Source organism: Bombina bombina, chromosome 5 (assembly GCF_027579735.1).
Source record: "Bombina bombina isolate aBomBom1 chromosome 5, aBomBom1.pri, whole genome shotgun sequence".
Taxonomy (NCBI): domain Eukaryota; kingdom Metazoa; phylum Chordata; class Amphibia; order Anura; family Bombinatoridae; genus Bombina; species Bombina bombina.
In genome coordinates, this window is record NC_069503.1 from 773,771,138 (window position 1) to 773,789,272 (window position 18,135).

General features: G+C 40.1%; 1 protein-coding gene across 1 annotated transcript in view; it reads right to left on the reverse strand.

Annotated features, from left to right (window-relative positions):
* Nucleotides 1-2,228: 2,228 nt before the first annotated feature.
* Nucleotides 2,229-18,135, reverse strand: part of CNDP2 (carnosine dipeptidase 2) — a 71,801-nt gene continuing 55,894 nt past the window's right edge. The window contains exon 11 of the mRNA XM_053714863.1: nucleotides 2,229-2,440. Coding sequence (XP_053570838.1) covers nucleotides 2,374-2,440 — 67 coding nt within the window. The 3' untranslated portion in view covers nucleotides 2,229-2,373. The remainder of the gene's footprint in view (nucleotides 2,441-18,135) is intronic.

Here is an 18,135-nt window from a genome sequence, read left to right on the forward strand (position 1 = left end):
GCCATAAGACCCTTAATAAAAAGGTACAATTTTTTTTTTTGTAACACTGTCACCTTAAATTGAAAAAGTACGACCTATTTCTGTCGTACAGAAAAACAATCCATCTTATAATCATAGTAATAAAGTAGCACCAAAAACATTACTATGCACAAAGGCAACGTCCTTGCAAGCAACCGCAGAGCACTGCCTGTGTGTCAAAATGAATGCGGACACAATCTTATAAAACAGTTTTGGAATGGATTGCGCAGAATTATCAGACTCCTAACTGCTATAGCTGAGGAAGGCGTAATTAGGTCAGAATGGAACATATGAAAAACATGTGACTGTCACTTTAAATTTTAAACTCTACTCATTGGCGTGCCTGGAGTTAATGGAACCTCCAGTCTCTGGCCATTCACCTTAAACTTAGAGTCATTTGAGGGTTTATTAAAACTAGACCATTGTAACGTTAAAATTCTGATACTGTCTCTTCACAGTATTCAGGCAACTAAGGTACTAGCGTGCATATACGTGCGTCATGAGCGAAGTATCAGGGCTTCCGAAAACCGGAAGTGATCTGCCCAAGCTAAATTCTCCATTCCGTTAGCTATACATCAGACGGCAAGGAGAAGAAACGTATCTCACACATTAAAGTCCTCCACTCCGAGTCATAAGGCAAATATGAGTAAGGAGGAGGGATATACTGTTAAATTGTTTTAAAATAAAATTCTGTACACTTTATTATGAAAACGTACATCCATAATAGTGCATTACACAATAAACAGCACCAAATGGACCTCAGTGAAAGTAAGATGAGGTATGACAATACTGCGTTAAGCATGTAAATAGCTCTATCTTCCGATAAAGCGAGAGCAGTTTTGAACACGGCCCCACCCATCGTGGGCGTGATAACACACCGCAGCAGACAGACAGCTCTTGTTCAGTTGCGCTTCTGAGAAAAACGGCGCCAAAACACACCCCACCCTTCGTGGGCGTAAATGTACACAGACTCCCGGTCGCCATATTAATCTACAAAGATCGACTACCAGGAGCAATCTAAGGAAAACTGCACATCCTATGTCCATGTTAAATAAAGACACATGCTGCAGATTGACACTACACAGACACTACATGACCATCTGCCTTAAATATCATACACAAATGAACAGTTGGCTGTATGCTGTGCCGACACTTAGAATAGAGTCATACAAATTAGGACTTCACTCCTGAGTCCCAGTGCCTGCCATTACCACGCTGTCATAGCATCTACAAATAAAGAGATAACAATCCCAGAAAAGTGCTAAACTTCCTCTGTCCTGAATCTTCTCTTCTTGCTTGCAGGCCCAGAATAATAAAGTTAGCACTTACCTTGAAAGCTGTGCGACAGCATGGCAGTCCAGCAGGTTTTCAGAGGTCTTCTCCCTCCATAGCCTGAGTTAAAAGAGCTTAGGCTATCTATATGAGGGCAGCAAATATGTATAGGAGGCGCAGTGAGAATTATGTCCCACCAGTTCCTATTGCCTGAAAGCCACCAGATGCTTCTCTTTTTGTATTGAAGAGACTGATCTGGTCTAGGCTACACCCCAGAACAAAGTAGCACACTGTGGCACTACTTTAAAAATAATAAACACTTGATTGAAGAATCTATAACCAACACCTCACTTTGCCTCTTCCTATCACTAACACAGGCAAAGTGAATGACTGGGGGGGGGGGGGGGCTGAGGTAGGAGCTATTTATGCAGTTTTGATGTGGAGCTCTTTGCCTCCTCCTGCTGACCAGGAGGCGATATCCAATAAGTAAGGATGAAATCCGTGGACTCGTCATATCTTGTAAAAGAAATATGCCAATGCTTTTGGAATAGGAGTTGGAACTTTGAAAAGTGTAGGTGGAAAAAAAATTACTTGATATGTAGGCTGTTTGGGTTTAAATTATTCCTCTCTCTTAATATCCAATGCCTTGTAATAGGCTTCACTTCTGCCAACACCTTAGGAGAAAGTAAGCCCTAGGCATAAGCCTGTATAGTTATTCATATAATGCTTTGTAATACTCTAAATTCTTAAGAAAAAATTAATAATGGATTTAACATATAAATGTTGCTCAATTAGATGGAAAAGACATTGCTGGCTCAAAACTCTTAATTATGCTAAACCTTTTCCAGCACACCCATATAATACTAGTTCTATAGCTACGCCAAATGTGCCTTGGAGAAAAGAACACACACACACAAAAATAAAATAATTTCACAGCGTTCAAGTTTTAAATTTTTTTTTTTTTATTGTTTTTTTGCAGTTACAGTATATAAAAAAAAATCTTGATCATCCTTTGAAGGATATATATCATCCTTTGAAGGATATATATCATAAATGGATGAAAATCCATTTGAAGAATTTAACTTATTCCAGTTTAGAAACCTCGTACAGGTAAGTTCCCAAAAGCTTGACTCCTTGAATATAATTGTATCTGTAAAATAAGAAAAACAAACACCTCTTAGTGATGTGGAGACGTAGAAAGTGATATTTTAAATGGTACTTAAAGGGACATTAAACCCAAAAAAATTATCTTTCATAATTTAGGTAGAACATACAATTTTAAACAACTTTCCAGTTTACTTTTATTATCAAATTTCCTTCATTCTGTTGGTATCATTTGTTGAAGGAGCAGCAGTGCACTACAGGTTTCTAACTAAACACATGGGTGAGCCAATGATGAATAAGATATGCAGCCACCAATCAGCAGCTAAAACCTAGGTTCTTTGCTACTCCTGAGCTTTCCTAGATAAACGTTTCAGCAAAGGATAACAAGAGAAGGAAGCAAATTGAAAGTAAATTGGAAAGTTGTTTAAAATTGTAGGTTCTGTCTAAAATATGAATGTCTAATTAAGACTTTACTGTCCCTTTAAGATATATACAACGCGGGCAATAAAGATACATTTATGCATATACTGAATTGTAGTAAGTAAAAAAAAATTCAACAAAATAAGACTTTAATCACTTTACGATATTGTGATGAGGATAAACATTTATATTTGGAAAAGCAAGATGTTGACATGTAAACATCAATCACATGTACAGGGAGTTCAGCTAAGGTAACCAGACCTGATGTATACATGACCCATACTCCTGTATTGGGAAACAACAGAACATATATTTCCTGTGCACAATTTGAATGGGCTGCAGCAAGGACAAAATGCAGCTACATTTTACAAACAAAAACCTTTGCCTGTGTACTATCCTTGTGCTTAGATGAAAAAGGGTGTGTGTGTGTGTTTACCCGTCAGGGATAAATGTATGGTTTTTGCCTTGATACAAATAAATTTCAATAGGTGATGTAAGTCACTTCTATTTGCAACCTATATAGAACATAATCTAAACTAAAGAACCTATAAAGGGGTCTGTAGGGGGCGCTGTAAAATACACAACAACAAAAAAATCAATGTATGTTAACTATTACCTGAAAAAGGCTATACCAAACTCCCAAAAATGTAAAAGATACGCAAGGTTGTGCCAGAGAGAGACTTAACGACTGGAAACAATAGATCCAGGGCGCGATCCGATATACGGCGCAGGTTTCGGCGCAAGCGTGGAAACCTGCGCCGCCCGTAGTTTCAGCTTGCACAGCGAGCTCTCTCATATACGGCGCCGGCAGTTGCTAAAGTGCCATAAGTCTGACAAACTAGCGATGTCCAGAAATCTGCGTAAGTACAAAATTTCTGGAGTCGCCAGTGACTTACGGCACTTTAGAAACTGCCGCCGCCTAAAAAAAACCTGACTAAGCTACTAAATCTCCTGTTACTGTCGAAAACGCCTCCCAAACATAGCCCGACACGTATACCCCTCTATCCGCAATCCCCCCTCTCACTCCTAACAATAAATGTATTAACCCCTAAACCGCCGCTCCCGGACCCCGTAGCCAATAGAATAAGAGCTACTGTAATTCTATTTGCTGATTAGAATAGCCAATAGAATTACAGTAGCTCTTATTCTATTGGCTATTCAAATCAGCCAATAGAATTAAAGTAGCTCTCATCCGATTGGCTGATTTGAATTTGAAGGCTCAAATCAGCCAATAGGAATTCAAGGGACGCCATTTTTAATTGTGTACCTTGAATTCCTATTCAGTGTACGGCGGCGATCGTATGAAGAGGATCCTCCACGCTCCATGGCTCAGCGGTCTTCAGTTAAAGCGTCGCCCATCTTCCGTTCCTGCATCGCTGGTCTTCAGTTCCAGAGAGGACGGTCTTCAGCTCCGGGGTCATCAATCTTCAACTCCTCCGCTCCGCGCCGGCTGGTTCCTGGAAGAAGAAGAAGAGGTTGCTGCCTGGAAGAAGACTTCTCCGCCTGGAACAGGACCTTCTCCCCCGGTCTTCAGGACAGGTAAGGACCACTTGGGGGTTAGACTTAGGTTTTTTTTAAGGGGGGATAGGGTGGGTTTTAGAGTAGGGGTGTGTGGGTGGTGGGTTGTAATGGGGGGGGGGGGTGTTTTTTTTTTTTTTTTTTTTTAACACAGGTAAAAGTTGATTACTTTGGGGCAATGCCCCACAAAAGGCCCTTTTAAGGGCTGGTAATACAGCTGATTACGTTTGTAATTTAGTTTAGGGTAGGGACATTTTTTTATTTTGGGGGGCTTTGTTATTTTATTAGGGGGCTTAGATTAGGTGCAATTATCTTAAAATTCTTGTAATCTTTTTATTTTTTGTAATATAGTTTAGTGTATTTAATTATATTTTAGTTTAGATAATTGTAGTTTAATTAATTTATTGATAGTGTAGGTGTATTTGTAATTTAGGTTAGGATTTATTTTACGGGTAATTTGGTAATTATTTTAACTAGGTAGCTATTAAATAGTTATTAACTATTTAATAGCTATTGTACCTAGTTAAAATAAATACCAAGTTACCTGTAAAATAAATATAAACCCTAAAATAGCTACAATGTAATTATTAATTATATTGTAGCTATCTTAGGGTTTATTTTATAGGTAAGTATTTAGATTTAAATAGGAATAAATTAGTTATTATTTAGATTTATTTTAATAATAATTACGTTATGGGGTGTTAGGGTTAGACTTAGGTTTAGTGGTTAATATATTTAATATAGGTGGCGGCGGTGTAGGGGGATTAGATGGTTAATAATTTTAATATAGGTGGCAGCGGGGTAGGGGATCACATTAGGGGGTTATCACTTTAATGTAGGTGGCGGCGGGGTAGGGCTCACATTTGGGGATTATCACTTTAATGTAGGTGGCGGCGGTGTAGGGGGATTAGATTAGGGGGTTAATAATTTTAATATAGGTGGCGGCGGGGTAGGGGGATTAGATTAGGGGGTTAATAATTTTAATATAGGTGGCGGCGGGGTAGGGGGCAATAATTTTAATATAGGTGGCGGCAGTGTAGGGGCTCACATTAGGGGGTTATCACTTTAATGTAGGTGGCGGCGGTGTAGGGGCTCTTATTAGGGGGTTAGACATTTTTTTTTTTTAAATATTTATTTGTAAACCAACATTGAGTACAAAATAAAAATTGAGAGCGCCACGCAGTGCATAGTGTCTTAGTTTACATAATACATTTAAAGAAAATGACAAATAGGACAAAAAGCAAATCTTAGAATAATATAAAAAACAATAATACATGTCCTTGGTTAACATAATGATACACTATGTGCTCAACGAGGGTATTTTATACATATAATCTATACCGAGACAGAACTACACAAACACTCAAACGCAACTACACAAAAGAAAGGAAAAGAGAAAGAAGAAGAAAAAAAAAAAAAAAAAGGGGGGGGCTCTCTCTTAGACATTTAATGTAGCTGGCGACGGGGTCCGGGAGCGGCGGTTTAGGGGTTAAACACTTTATTAGGGATTGCGGCGGGGGATTGCGGTTGACAGGTAGATAGACATTGCGCATGCGTTAGGTTTTATTTTGTAGGCAGTTTAGGGAGCTACGGGGCTCCAATACTCAGCGTAAGGCTTACTACGCCTGCAATTTGTGGCGAGGTGAAAATGGAGTAAGATTTCTCCATTTTCGCCACGTAAGTCCTTACGCTGTATATTGGATACCAAACTGCGCGGGTTTGGTATACCCGTCTATGGGCCAAAAAAACTACGGCCAAAGGCAGAAATATATGGGCATAACTTCTATGTTACGCCGTATATGTGATACCAAACCAGCAAAAAATTTGGTGTCGCCCGCTGCATATCGGATAGGGCCCCCAGTCGTTATTTCCCACTGGATTGAATGAAGTGATAAATACAGCTGCATTTTAGTTTCCTTTTGTATAGCCAGAGAGAGAACGAGTACAGCTTTTACCATTGTGGTTTGCTTATATTGATACATCACACAAAGTTTTTAAACTCTGAAGCGACAGAGTCCGCCTTTTCATTGTCCAATTAGTAACTATGAGATGGACCATTGAACGATTGCACACACTCAGCCAGATTACGAATTTTGCATTATGGCTGGCTCGCTAATCACTTGTACATTATTTTTTCAATAGGGCTATTAGATTAGGAGTAATTCGTTTTTATTTTTGATCATTTTTTTTTTTTTTTTTTTTTTTTTTTTTTTTTTTTTTAAGTTTTGAAATCTTTATTAACACAAAAAATATATATATAACAGACTTGGCTCTTGTTACAATGTGAGCCCACCACCGTTCACACAGCAGTAAAGGTGTACATGTTGTTGCCTTTTTTCCAGTATAATTTCCAGGTCTTTTACTAAACATTGTCAATATCAACAGAAATTAATTTGACTTATGCTACTGGTGTTATAGCGCACACCAGGGTATGTAAGTTATTGATTAAATAAAGTCATTAGAGGAAAAGAAGAGAAGAGAGAAAGGGAGAGAAAAAAAAAAAAAAAAAAAAAAGGGGGGGGAGTGGAGAGGGAAGAAGGAAAAGTAAGGGAGGGATAGATGGTATGGGACAAGGTTCATTGATAGACCACATACGTTATGCCTATGTGTTCAAGTATTCATGGGTTTCCACAACTCCAGCATATACTCATGTATTTCGATTCTGTCTTCTCTCCAGTACCTATAGCGTTCCAGCTGTAGGTTCCTATTTACCCAAATTGTCCAATCTGAGATAGAGGGTATGTTTGTTGTTTTCCAATTTTTAGGGATTAGGGCTTTAGCGCTATTGAGCAATATATACAAGAGTTGCCTCTTGGGTTTGTCAGCAATCTTGGGGAGGTTATGAAATAGTAATAGATTAGGGCTCCTGTTTAGTTTGATCTGTAAATTATTATCTATCCTGTCTAGAATGTTCCTCCAGTAAACCTCAATCAGTGGACAGTTCCACCATATGTGTGAGAGAGTCCCCTGTTCCCCACACCCTCTCCAGCATTTCCCGTCAGTTTGCCTATATATCTTTTGTAATCTGACGGGGGTGAGGTACCACCGAGACAGATACTTGTAATTTGATTCAATTGTTTTAGCGGATACAGAAGCCTTTGTGTGATGAATGAAAATTTTTTTCCATTCACTGTCCGTGGGGCACGAGCACAACTCTTTGCCCCACTGGGCTGCAAAGGACGGCAGAGGCGTCCTCTCGTGTGACAATAGTGTTCGGTACATTATGGTGATCAAATGTCCCGGATTTTCTGGGAGTAAGCTGAGTTTCTCTAGTATCGTTAATTGCCTGGTTAGGAGTTCTGCTTGCTTGTACGACCCCATGAAGTGTCGGAGTTGCATATAAAAGTACCAGGAGACACCTAGATCTGAGTCTGCTAATTCCTCCCATCCCTTAAGCTTGTTATTTGTAATAAGTCTGTGGAATACAGTCCTTTCTAGTTGCAATGTATTCGATGGGGGCCTCTGCGCACTCGTAAAGGGGAAGTCTGGGTTTTGTGTGTATGTGGTCAGTGGGGAGGGATTTGTGGAAATGTGGGGAAATTCCAACAAGATCTTGTCCCATTGTGTAAAGAACTCTTTTATAAATATGTAGGATTGGATTGCCCCAGGTCTGGCCTTGGGGGAGATCCACCCCAGTGAACCCACATTATCTACACCTATTATCTCCCTTCCGATCTGTACCCAAGTTTTCTGCTCATGGTTAATACTCCATTCTATTTGGTGTTGTAGGGCTATTGCTCTTCTATATTGTAATAGGTTGGGGATCCCCAACCCTCCCCTTTCCTTTGTCTGATATAGTGTACTTCTTGCTACCCTTGGTCTTCCACCACCCCATATATAGTCCTCTAGTGTGTTCTGTAGCTTCTGCAAGTAAGTCTTTTGGAGGGGAATCGGGAGCGTCTGCAAATAATACAGGATTCGCGGAAGCACGTTCATTTTGATTACTCCGATTCGCCCTAACCAAGATATTTTTTTGCTTTTCCATGAGGACAGATCGCATGTGATTGAATGTAGTAGATGAGCATAATTGGCCTCAAATAGTGATTCAGGTAATGCTGTTATATTAATTCCCAGGTATTTAAGTGTTCGGGTTTGTAACCTTAATGGGCATTTGTCTATAAGATTACACAGTTCTGTCTGTGTAAGATTTATATTTAAGATTTCTGACTTACTTTGGTTTAATTGAAAGTTGGACACCCTACCATAGTCTTCAAATTCCCGTAGGGTTTCTGGGAGGGACAGAAGCGGATTGGACAATGATAATAGGACATCATCAGCATATAGTGACAATTTATGGTCCTTTTGACCTATTTTTATCCCTGATATTTTTTGGTTCTCCCTAATTTTTTGCGCCAATACCTCAATTGTCAAAGCGAAAAGTAGAGGGGACAACGGGCAACCCTGTCGGGTGCCGTTACTGATGTGGAAGGGTTCAGACAATATGTTGTTTATTTTAATTTGTGCCGTAGGCACTGTGTAAAGTGAGAAAACTTTGCTCATAAAATGGGGCCCGAAATTCATCTTCGACAGGGTGGCCCTGAGAAAGGGCCAGCTCACCCTGTCGAAGGCCTTCTCAGCATCTGTTGATACCAATATGGATGGTATGTTTTTGCATTGGGCATAATTCACCAGAAGGCATGCTTTTATGGTGTTGTCCCTAGCCTCTCGTCCCGGGACAAAACCGACTTGATCTGGTGACACCAACTTTGGTAAAAGTCTGTTCAACCTAGTGGAGAGTACTTTAGCAAATAATTTTAGGTCCACATTCAGCAGTGAGATAGGTCTAAAGTTTTCAGGGCGATTCGCTGGCTTCCCCGGTTTTGGGATTGTGGTGATGTGAGCTAATAACATTGTTGGTGGGAATTCTTGTGTCGTTCCTATTTCATTGAATAAGGTTGTCAGTTGTGGTGCGAGGATGTGTTTGTACAGTTTATAATACTTGGCGCTAAACCCATCAGGGCCAGGGCTCTTGCCCGCAGGTAAGTCGTCTATGGCTCTAGCTACTTCTTCAATGGTAATGGGTGACTCCAGGTCCCCCGCTTCCTCGCATGTGAGGGAGGGTAACGTGACCGAGTTAAGATACGTATCCATTTCTAGTGTGTGACCATCGCTGTCCCCACCCTCCCGAACCTCCCCCACATTCTGTATATTATATAATTTGTGGTAATATGTTTTTAGGACATCCGCTATTGCAGGGCTATTTGTGCAGGGCTTCCCCTTCCTATCTAGGATAGTGTGTATATGTGTTTTTAGCTGCCCTCTCTTCAGTGCTCTTGCTAAAAGTTTGCCAGGTCTATCCCCAAATTCATAAAATTTTTGCTGAAGCTTTAGTGCAGTCTTTTGGTGTTCTATAGAATGTAAGTTCTGCAATTCCTCCCTAGCTTGAAGTAGGTCTGTCTTAAGGGAGCTGTCAGTCGGGAGTTTTTTATGGCGCTTTTCTAAGTCTTGTATTTTATTCAGGAGAGAAGTATATTTTATTCTGGCTTGCTTAGCCAGTTGAGATTTTTGTTTCATGAGTTCTCCTCTGAGGACGCACTTATGTGCTTCCCAAATAGTGTTAGTTTGCAGGTCAGGTGTTGAGTTGTGTTGGAAGTATTCTCTCAGTGTGTTTTCTATTTGTGTTTTGATAACCTGGTTATTGAGCATAAAATCGTCAAACCTCCATATGTATGGCTGTGTAGGAATCGTGGGCCAGTTTAATTTGCAGATTACTGGTGCGTGGTCTGACCATGTCATTGGGAGTATCTGTGCATCTGTGACTAGTGCCAGCATGGATTGGTCTGTAAATATGTAGTCTATTCTTGTAAAGAGGCTGTGAGGGTGGGAAAAAAAAGTGTAGTCTCGCTTCATAGGATGTAAAACTCGCCACACATCATGTACTGCCAGTCCGTCTAATCGGTTGCTACATTGTTTAACCACTCTTTTAGAGATAGAAACTGTAGCCCTTGACGTGTCTAATTGGGGATCTAATGGTATGTTGAAATCTCCTGCTATTATTAGCGCTCCTTTACTTATTTCCAAAATTTTATTTGTAAGGGCCTTCAGAAATTTGTTTTGATGTTGGTTTGGTGCGTACACGTTAACCAAAGTCACCATTCTGTTATATAGCCTGCCTATTAGGATTAAGAATCTGCCCTCTGGGTCTTTTTCCTCATGAATAGTAATCCATGGGGAAGAATGTTTAATCATTATCCCTACTCCATTCTTTTTTTGGTTACCTGAGGCAAAAAAGGTGGTGGGGAATTTAGGGCAATGCCACTTCGGCTCTCTACCTCGCTTAAAGTGGGTCTCCTGCAAGAATAGTATATCACATTTCAATCTTTGAGCATCTCTCATTAGGTGTGACCTTTTTTCTGGGATGTTCAGTCCCTTTGTGTTAAGTGTCAGAATTGACAGGTTATGTGTCACGTGTGGAGGCATACTGATGGGGGGGGGGGGCCAGGGAGGACAAGAGGGGGGGGGGGAAAGGGGGGGGGATAGAGGAAATTAATAGAAGATAAGAGAGAAAGAATGAAAAGAGAGATTAGATTAAAAGGTATACGAGGACCAAGGGTTAATATAAAGACTAAGTACACCCCTCAGAGTTCTTATTTACAGTTTAGTTCAGATAATTCTTATTATCTCTGTGTGTCCTCTAGAATGTGAGAAATAAGGAATGATAAAAGAATAGAAATACCCTAAAGCGGGTAGATTTACCTGACAGGTTAGCTAAGGGCAATCAAAAGTGTCAGGTAATAGAGTGTGGGGTCAGTATCCCCACATCCAAACTACTTAATAAAGAAAAATCTAGGATATTTAGGGGTCCAGGATGCCCAATTACATCTGGGCTCAGAAGAACAATTCAGATTGCTGTTCCATATCTGTGGCAATAATATCTAAACATAAGTATAAGTTTAAATTCAACATATTATAATAATCCAACAATACACAAATTTTATTAACCTTATAACGCAACATCAACATTAACTCCCACTAAAGAGTAATTATTAATCCCTCCACACCTTAAACCTTTGGAGTGCAGAGTCCATGTCTATAATTGTTAGGCACAGTACAATATTTTTCCTCCTAAATCCTTTCTAGCTAAGTTCAGCTATGTCAGTGTACTATACCCTTCATTGAAGGTCATGTGTATTGCTTTCAGTGGGCCTTTACACTACATGAGTCTCCAGCTCACCAGATTACCAGATGAGCCTCCTTTCATACTTTATAATTCATTGGTGTTTCTGGCCTATCATAGGGGCTATTTCTCTACGTGTAAGTTATGATCATCTCTGCCTCTCCATGCTAGATCGAGTGTGAGTTTATCTGAGGCTGCGTAGGTCCTAATACTATGTGTAAGAATTAGGCAGCTCGTTGTGTACTACAGTTTTGATTGTTTCACTAAAATTCTGTTTCCATAGACAATTAGCCTGCCCACTATACACATGTTAATAAAGAGTCAATGAGCATAACTATATTTAAACTATTGAGACCTTTAAGCTCTCTGGCATGTAACAGCTCATACACAAGTGTTAAAGTTCCATTTCACTCTACATTACATTATATGCATAGTTACTGTCTTCTGGGTCTCATTCATCCTGTGGTGTAGATTCCTGTTCTGGCGGTGGAATGTCCAGATCTAAGACCTTGCAGAAATCTGGGAGGTCAGCAGATGTTCTATATGTAGCTTGTTTTCCGTTCCTGGTGGCAATAATGCTCACCGGGAATCCCCATTTATATGGAACGCCATGCTTTTGGAGGACACTAGTGATAAATTTTAGATCCCTCCGTTTCTGGAGCGTTAATTGGCTCAGGTCTGAGAAGATTTGGATTTGGATACCTGCATGGGTCACAGTCCTCATGGCCCTCGCTTTTTGTGAGATAAGTTCCTTGTCTTTATAGCTCATAAATTTAACTATAATATCTCGTGGTGGCGCCTTAGGGGAAGGTTTTGGACGAAGCGCCCTGTGCGCCCTTTCCATGGATACTTCTGGAGCGCTTGGCGTTCCCTTTATAGTCCGAAATAGATCCTGAAGGTATCCTTCAATGGCGTTATTGCTTACTGTTTCAGGCACACCCCTGATCCTCATGTTATTGCGCCTTCCTCTGTTGTCCAGGTCCTCAATTCTGGACAACAGGAATTGTATGTCTCCTTCATGGCTTTGTATATGTTGTGTATTTACATCCACCTGCTTCTGCAATGTCTCATGTTTGGATTGGAGAGATTGCACTTGCTGGGTAACGCTGTTCAGATCTTTTTTCAAATCTCCAAACAGTGATCTCATTTCTGTCAATACTATATTGATGTCTGCTTTCGAAGAGATAGTGTTCAAGTCTTCCCTTGTAAGGGGCTCCTGTGGTAATGTGTCTGTTATGGGCCTCTCACTAGGTGCTGAGGATGCTGTTCTTGATATTTCAGTGTCTTCCTTTTCAGCAGATATTGTTGTCATTTTTAAATAGCTGGTTAAGCTGTTGTTCTTATTTCCTTTGTCAGGTCTGTTACCTTTTTTATTTGACATATTGCTTAGTATCCAGTACTCCAATTTGTAATCTCACTTATATTCTATGGTATTGAGCTGCAGCTGTCACTGCTCTGTAAACAGCTTATAACAAATGCACACTGTTGACTGTATTTCAATACTTTGGAGCTGATCAATGTCTCTCTGATATTACTCTCTTTTCGATCTGCAATGCTAGTGTGTTAGACTGCTTTCCTTTCTTGCTCTTCTACCAGTTGGCTGAGCTGCGCACTGCTTAAGGCCTAATCTCCAATTTACTCTGTCTATGACGCAGTTAAAAAAAAATATCTTACTTCCCAGCTAATGACAGTACTTATGGTGGTATCTTTTGTTTCAGGGATCACAAACTTGTGTTACTTTACAGTTCTAGACAGTTTTATCAGCCCAACAATCCTCTAGTTACTCCAGTCACACTACTGTTTATGAGAGTGAACAATGATCTTATTTTCCTGTGGGTGTCGGTGGTTATGGTGGCACTTTCCGTTTTGGGGATCCCAGACTAGTGTTGCCTTACTGCCGCAATTATTTTTGTCAGTCCGGTAAGCCCCTAATTATTTCACTCACACTACTGTCTGTGAGATTACTCACCGATGCCGACTCACCGCCCGCAGTGCTCCAGATGCGGCCCGGTCTCCTCTCCACCAGTTCCCCAATGCCGGGTCTATGTCGCGGTTGCTCCGCGTCTAGTAGGTAAGTTCCGCAGCTGTCACCCCTCTAACCTTTGTGCGGTAATGGGCACTCTTTGCTTGTAGCTCCGTGGGGAGACCGGGATATACCTCCAGCTCCTTGTTGTCTGTAATTCACCTCTTAGTTCCGTCAATGCAGGGCCGGTGGGGGCCGCGGCACCAAGACTGTCACAGCTCCTCTGTTTCACAAGTCACCTGTGTGTTCTGTACCTCCAAGCCACTTACAAAGTCCTTTCTATTATAAAATATTGGGCATCCTTTATCCCTATTCTTGCTTAATTTGGATGTGGGGCTTAAGAGCCAGGTTTTAGGCAGCCATTTCCCTGCACGGCCAGGCTCCGCCCCCGATCATTTTTTTTTTGTATAATTTAGTGTTTATTTTTTTGTAATTTAGATAATTGTATTTTATTAAATTTAATTTTATTGTAATTTTAGGTGTTAGTGTAACTCAGGTTAGGTTTTATTTTACAGGTAACATTGTATTTTTTTTAACTAGGTAGCTAGTAAATAGTTAATAACTATTTACTAACTATTCTACCTAGTTAAAATAAATACAAACTTAGCTGTGAAATAAAAATAAAACAGAAGATAGCTACAATGTAACTATTAGTTATATTGTAGCTAGCTTAGGGATATTTTACAGGTAAGTAGTTAGTTTTAAATAGGAATTATTTAGGTAATAGTAAGTTTTATTTAGATTTATTTTAATTATATTTAAGCTAGAGGGGGTTAGGGGTTAATAGGTTTATTATAGCGGCGATGTGGGCGGACGGCAGATTAGGGGTTACTAATATTTAAATAGTGTTTGCGATGCGGGAGGGTGGCGGTTTAGGGGTTAATAGGTAGTTTATGGGTGTTCGTGTACTTTTTAACAGTTAAGTTATGAGTTTTATGCTACAGCTTTGTAGCATAAAACTCATAACTACTGACTTTAGATGGCGGTACAGATCTTGTCATTTTAGGCTGTACCGCTCACTTTTTGGCCTCACAGCAGAACTCGTAATATCGGCGCTATGAAAGTCCCATTGAAAAATTACTTTTCTTAAAGTGCAGTACTGACGTTGCGTGACGGTCAAAAAAGTGTGCGGTACAGCTATTCTGACAAAACTTGTAATAGCAGAGGTAGGGAAAAATCATTGTTATGGGCCATAACGATGCTTTTTGAGTCATAACGCAAAACTCGTAATGTAGCTGACTGTTATTAGTTACTTCCCATCAGGGAACGTTCCCTTATAGTAAGTCAATCACTATACACACCCCCTGACAACATTGGTACTTCCTTTTTTAAATCATTATTTAAGTTAGTTTCGAATTGTGCTCATATCATTATTAATTGGAGTACCACTATCGCTATATAAACTTACCCTGTTGCCTTGTATATTACGAGAGATACACACATTTAGTAACATCAGTACACACATTACTTGTTAATGGCACATCACATTTCCTGATAATTTGCACACATATAACCATTTGTCAATGACATCACATATCCTGATAATTTGCATCAATTGATAATCAAACATTCTGTTAGATATTATTTTCACATATTTTGTCCTGATATTATGTTCTCAACATATCTTGTAGATATACACATTATTGGGACTCATAACATAACAGGTAGCACTTTATACATATAGGTTGTCTTGATCTCACACTATCAGGCACACACATACTTATTTATTCACGGATCGTGGTCACGTAAAAGGTCCTCAGTAACGTGTTCGGTAACCAGGAAATACACTGAAATGTTTGATTACCGACGGCGCATTTGCGCTTACAGTTTGTCTTTATGGGCTCAACTAGTATTGTGACAAACTATCACCCTGAGCGGTGGCCTGGGATGATCCTCCATTCTGAGAAGGGTCTGGACTGTTCCTAATTGAAAATGATTATAACGGTAACGAATACGACTGAGGTACACGCATTTGTTATATGTTTGCAATATATGCTATATACCACGTATACTTTTGTTGCTTAATATTTTACTTTGTTAATGATGTTTATCTACATTGGTTGAATGTTGCAATCTACATTACACTATTGGTTGCGTATTATGACACACATTTTCCACCTGTGTTCCAACAATTTGATTGGCTGTAACTGCATTTAAATAAGTGCAGCTTAGTATGTTATACCTGATGAAACAGCTGTCTTCTGCGAAACGTGTTGCATGATCTGGGGAAGCATTTTTGATGTCCACTATTTTATACACTATTATTTTAAAGTTGTTTTAATTAACCAATTTTTAACAATCAGTGTTTATAAGCCTTATCTATACAAGCCAGCACACCATTTTAATCGATGTTTGGTGTGGTTTGAGACTTGAGGATTCCTGGGACAATTGCAGTCTCAGGGAGTAGGTGAGCTGATACACCTGTAAATTCATCAGCCTGCCTCTACTAGCACATTAGGATGCTCGTTTGACATGCGATTACACTTTTACTTAACACACATTGTTATTCGATATGGCCTACTGATACACACATGAGGTTCCTCTTTTGCTTGCCAGACTATATAGAACATACCTAATGAGGACAGGGATGGACTCATTTAGACCTCACCCAATTAACCCTGAGACATACAAGTGAGTGGCTGCTAGGTAATACAAGCTACAGAATGCAAAGCAAAAACAGAAACAGAACCTTGGCACAAACTCAATTTTAATGGGCTGATGTATGGACAGAATTCAGACTCGCTTCACTAAAAAATATATAATTATAAGCATAATGATCCCCCTTCTTATGTAGGTGTATTGGGAAACTGACAACCCACTGGGTTCACTAAGGGTGATTCACTGATAAAAAAACACATGTAAATGTGCTAACTGTATGACCAATACATTGGTTTGTATGGGGTGCAGATTAAAGAGAGACGCAAAATTGTACATTTATTTAATTAGCAATGCAAGCCAAAAAGACTAGGGATTATTATTATAATACAAAATGATGATGCTACAGAACATACATACCTACATGTTTAATTCTCTGTTCTCTTAAACAATGCTGCAACCTTGAGTGTCTGCAAGTATGAACAGACCTGTGCAGTTTTGCTGACTAAACCTATTTGCTCTAACTAGAGAATGTAGTTTCAGTAATAGCAACCCTGCAATACTATGTGTTAGCCACCACAAAATGGGTCAAACACATAGTTAAAATACTACTCTGGGGCTTCTGCTGATTGAGTCACTGGCCATTTATTCTCGGGACCAGTAGTGCTAAAATGAACTAGTTAAAGGGATATTTATAGTGCAAAAGTAAATGCTCTAAGGATGTCCCTGTACTGAATAAACCTACACGTTACTCTCAGGACTTGTATTCCTTTTAACTAATCCACTACATAGGAGCACAGCATTTCCCAAGCACGCTGAGATCAGGTAGCTGCCACACCGTCAACCACAAATCCAAAACCAGCAGCACTTGAAAGAATATATATATATATATATATATATATATATACATACATACATACACACACAGGGAGTGCAGAATTATTAGGCAAATGAGTATTTTGACCACATCATCCTCTTTATGCATGTTGTCTTACTCCAAGCTGTATAGGCTCGAAAGCCTACTACCAATTAAGCATATTAGGTGATGTGCATCTCTGTAATGAGAAGGGGTGTGGTCTAATGACATCAACACCCTATATCAGGTGTGCATAATTATTAGGCAACTTCCTTTCCTTTGGCAAAATGGGTCAAAAGAAGGACTTGACAGGCTCAGAAAAGTCAAAAATAGTGAGATATCTTGCAGAGGGATGCAGCACTCTTAAAATTGCAAAGCTTCTGAAGCGTGATCATCGAACAATCAAGCGTTTCATTCAAAATAGTCAACAGGGTCGCAAGAAGCGTGTGGAAAAACCAAGGCGCAAAATAACTGCCCATGAACTGAGAAAAGTCAAGCGTGCAGCTGCCAAGATGCCACCAATTTGGCCATATTTCAGAGCTGCAACATCACTGGAGTGCCCAAAAGCACAAGGTGTGCAATACTCAGAGACATGGCCAAGGTAAGAAAGGCTGAAAGACGACCACCACTGAACAAGACACACAAGCTGAAACGTCAAGACTGGGCCAAGAAATATCTCAAGACTGATTTTTCTAAGGTTTTATGGACTGATGAAATGAGAGTGAGTCTTGATGGGCCAGATGGATGTGCCCGTGGCTGGATTGGTAAAGGGCAGAGAGCTCCAGTCCGACTCAGACGCCAGCAAGGTGGAGGTGGAGTACTGGTTTGGGCTGGTATCATCAAAGATGAGCTTGTGGGGCCTTTTCGGGTTGAGGATGGAGTCAAGCTCAACTCCCAGTCCTACTGCCAGTTTCTGGAAGACACCTTCTTCAAGCAGTGGTACAGGAAGAAGTCTGCATCCTTCAAGAAAAACATGATTTTCATGCAGGACAATGCTCCATCACACGCGTCCAAGTACTCCACAGCGTGGCTGGCAAGAAAGGGTATAAAAGAAGAAAATCTAATGACATGGCCTCCTTGTTCACCTGATCTGAACCCCATTGAGAACCTGTGGTCCATCATCAAATGTGAGATTTACAAGGAGGGAAAACAGTACACCTCTCTGAACAGTGTCTGGGAGGCTGTGGTTGCTGCTGCACGCAATGTTGATGG